Source organism: Littorina saxatilis, linkage group LG5 (assembly GCF_037325665.1).
Source record: "Littorina saxatilis isolate snail1 linkage group LG5, US_GU_Lsax_2.0, whole genome shotgun sequence".
NCBI lineage: Eukaryota > Metazoa > Mollusca > Gastropoda > Littorinimorpha > Littorinidae > Littorina > Littorina saxatilis.
Genome location: NC_090249.1, coordinates 55,767,119 through 55,770,692, shown reverse-complemented (window position 1 = coordinate 55,770,692; position 3,574 = coordinate 55,767,119). Strand labels below are relative to the sequence as shown.

Below are 3,574 nucleotides of genomic sequence, written 5' to 3'. Positions count from 1 at the left end.
AAACTCCGTAAATTTACCCCCACTTTAAGATTCCCTCCTTTTTAAGACCTGATTTTGTCAGATTGTTGGATGTCTAAAAGGGGAGGTTTCGCTGTATCCTTTAATTCTTCTGCACAATAATGTGTGATTTTTTCCCTTACCGATCCCACAAAGCCTGTCACACCTGTGACAAAATTGCAACTTGTTGCCCCTCTGGGATCAATGAGAAATGTTCCACACCTGTCACAGCCACAGGCTAAATCTGCTTACTCAGACTTGTTTCCACAGCCTTGTCTGAAAGAATTGCCTCCCTTCTGTTTGTTGCGTACTTTTTTGTAAGATACTAGCTGTACCTGTTGTTTGTTTGTTTTTAAAAACCTTTCCAGTAATTCCCTGGAACTGTCCTTAATGAAGATTATTTCTTTCTTTTATCTTAAAATTACGCTCATAGCATGTGTTTTATTACACGCAAACACACTAAAAATATGCACACTCAGTGACACACACACACACACACACACACACACACACACACACACACACACACACACACACACACACACATACAGAAACCAGCTTTATAGAGATATATATGTTAATTAGTAGACAAACTGTATGCATCGTTTTGTTCTTGTGAAATGTCTTAGTTATATATTGGTCACACAAGTCTGCTTAGCAATATAATGTTTATCCAGACAGTTTTTGTCTAAAATGGATTATGCAGAGTGTATGTGTTTCTCTCTCTCTCTCTCTCTCTCTCTCTCTCTCTCTCTCTCTCTCTCTCTCTCTCTCTCTCTCTCTCTCTCTCTCTCTCTCTCTTTTCTCACTCTCTGTCTACCTCCCCTCCCCCTCTCACTCACTCTCTCTCTGTGCTTTGTTGTACAGGATCATTGCAAAATTGCAGCAAAAATGATTGGCTCACTGATATAGTATACATTATAAACCTAAAACACCATCTGTGCATGCCCGTTGCGATATAACCTTGAATGGTTGAAAACGACGTTAAACACCAAAGTCAAGAAAGAAAGAAAGAAAGAATCTGTGCATGTTGTTTCAGTGAAGCAACACTACTGCTTCTCAAAGATAGTCTTCTTCTTCGTTCATGGGCTTAGACTCCCTCGTTCACTCATATTTTTAGCACGAGTGGATTTTTACGTGTATGACCGTTTTTACCCCGCCATTCAGGCAGCATACGCCGATTTCGGGGGAGGCATGCTGGGTATTTTCGTGTTTCTATAACCCACCGAACTCTGACATGGATTACAGGATCTTTTCCGTGCGCACTTGGTCTTGTGCTTGCGTGTACACACGAAGGGGGTTAAGTCACTAGCAGGTCTGCACATAAGTTGACCTGGGAGATTGGAAAAATCTCCACTCTTAACCCACCAGGCAGCAGTGACCGGGATTCGAACTCACGACCTCCCGATTAGGAGGCCGACATCTTACCACCACGCCACTGCGCCCGTCTCTCACAGATAGTGAGACTGATAGAACACAGCATAGACGGGCGCTATGGCAGGGTGGTAAGACGTCGGCCTCTTAATCGGAACGTCGAGGGTTCGAATCCCGGTCGCGGCCGCCTGGTGGGTTAAGTGTGGAGATTTTTCCGATCTCCCAGGTCAACTTATGTGCAGACCTGCTAGTGGCTTATCCCCCTTCGTGTGTACACGCAAGCACAAGACCAAGTGCGCACGAAAAAGATCCTGTAATCCATGTCAGAGTTCGGTGGGTTATAGAAACACGAAAATACCCAGCATGCTTCCTCCGAAAGCGGCGTATGGCTGCCTAAATGGCGGGGTAAAAACGGTCATACACGTAAAATTCCACTCGTGCAAAAACACGAGTGTACGAGGGAGTTTCAGCCCACGAACGCAGAAGAAGAAGAACACAGCATGAAACAGGATATTGTGCAAAACAATCTGTCAATGTTTGTGAACATCCAGTATTTTTCTGTTTCAGTGAAAGCAACACTGCCGTTATTTACTGTGATACTTGCAAAACTGATCCTTGGGGAGAACCAGATATTAACAGTAAGTACATTAGTTACAAGACTTAGGATTGTGGAGGGGATGGTGGTGGTGTGTGTGAGTGTGTATGACTGTGGAAGGGGGTGGTGGTGGTGGTGTGTGTGAGTGTGTATGACTGTGGAAGGGGGTGGTGGTGGTGGTGTGTGTGTAGATATGTTAGGTTTGAGGAATTATTTGATTGGTTGGCTGTGTGTGTCTTGTGTCATCGTTTTCGTCTATTTTCAGATCAGAAAAATGTATGCCTTTTATCAGTCACTTATATTTCAAATTGCATTTATAGATAGCTTTAATACACAATCTGAAATTGAGCAATGAGTTCACCTTTACATTTATGTTGAAAATGTATATTGCACACTAGCAAACAATGTGCTTTTTCTTGCAGGTGTATTTTAGCTTGATACCGATCATCACAGGTGTGGGTGTTGCAACAATGACAGAGGCGTCCTTCGATTCTGTGGGACTGGCATCCGCCCTGACAGCCACCTTATGTTTCTCACTGTTGACTATTTTTACTAAAAAGGTAAGCTAATAGCTATGGTACATCGTTGACTATTATTTACTAAAAAGGTAAGCTGATAGCTATAGTAAATCCTTCCAAGTTAAATTGCCTTTTTCCTCTAATATGTGACCCTCCACCACGAAATGAGTCGCATGTCACCTCGCGCGGTTCTGCGCTAGGCTCGATATAAGTCCGGAGAGTGTATGGTAACAGCGTGAGGGTCACCTTAGTCACAGGCTTATAACTCAAACAGTGTTCGCTCTTTTCTAAAACGGTTTTCACCACTGGATAGAGCATAAAAAACTCTTTAGGAAAATGTAAAAATATCAAAAATCATGTAAAAGGTGACATGCGACTCATTCCGTGGTGGAGGGTCACATAATATTATTAGCTTCTTCTTAATGAAACTATTCTTTAAAGTAATCAAATCTGCAAAGATTGTGTACAGTTGAACACCCATTTTAAGACTTCCAAAAATCGGAGAAAATCTGGTCTGAAAAAGGAGGGACTGAGTCTTAAAATGGGGGTAAATGTACAGAGGTTATGAACAAAAAGTCGGAGAAAACAGGGTCTTAAAGTTAAAAAGGAGGAAGTCTTAAATTCAGTGGTCTTAAAAGGGGGGTTCAACTACATGTACCTCTGGCCTGAGGCTAGCTACAAAAAAAATGTTTTTGACACAAGCTGCATCTTTATTTGGGCATTAACTATGAATATAAAACTTGGCGAGATGATTGAGTAGATGTCAATGTATAACTGTCTGATGTACGAATGGTGATCTTATGAGCTACCTTTGAATTCTTGTGGAAGGAGTATACAGCCATGTGTATCGGACAGGGCAGGGAGTGGGGGGGAGGGGGATTCACCTTAATGGTGTTTGTGTGTGTGGACTTTTTCTTTTAATTTGTCAAAAAATCTTTGTATGTAAATACTCAGAAGCTATGATGAAGATCTTCAGGGAGTTTTCAGATGCGTTTTACTTTAAGTTTTCATTTTCATTTCATTTTTATTACTTTATTGTCCCATCGCTGCGAAATTCGGGTCGCTTCCTCCCAGTGGAAAGCTAGCAGCA

At 42.0% G+C, this 3,574-nt stretch overlaps 1 protein-coding gene across 1 annotated transcript in view; it reads left to right on the top strand.

The window, feature by feature from the left end:
* Positions 1-1,938: 1,938 nt before the first annotated feature.
* LOC138965901 (solute carrier family 35 member E1 homolog) overlaps positions 1,939-3,574 on the top strand; it is a gene marked incomplete at its 5' end in the record, with an annotated part of 7,227 nt that continues 5,591 nt past the window's right edge. The window contains 2 exon segments of the mRNA XM_070337985.1: positions 1,939-2,009; positions 2,389-2,526. Of these exon segments, the coding sequence (XP_070194086.1) occupies positions 1,939-2,009; positions 2,389-2,526 (209 nt within the window).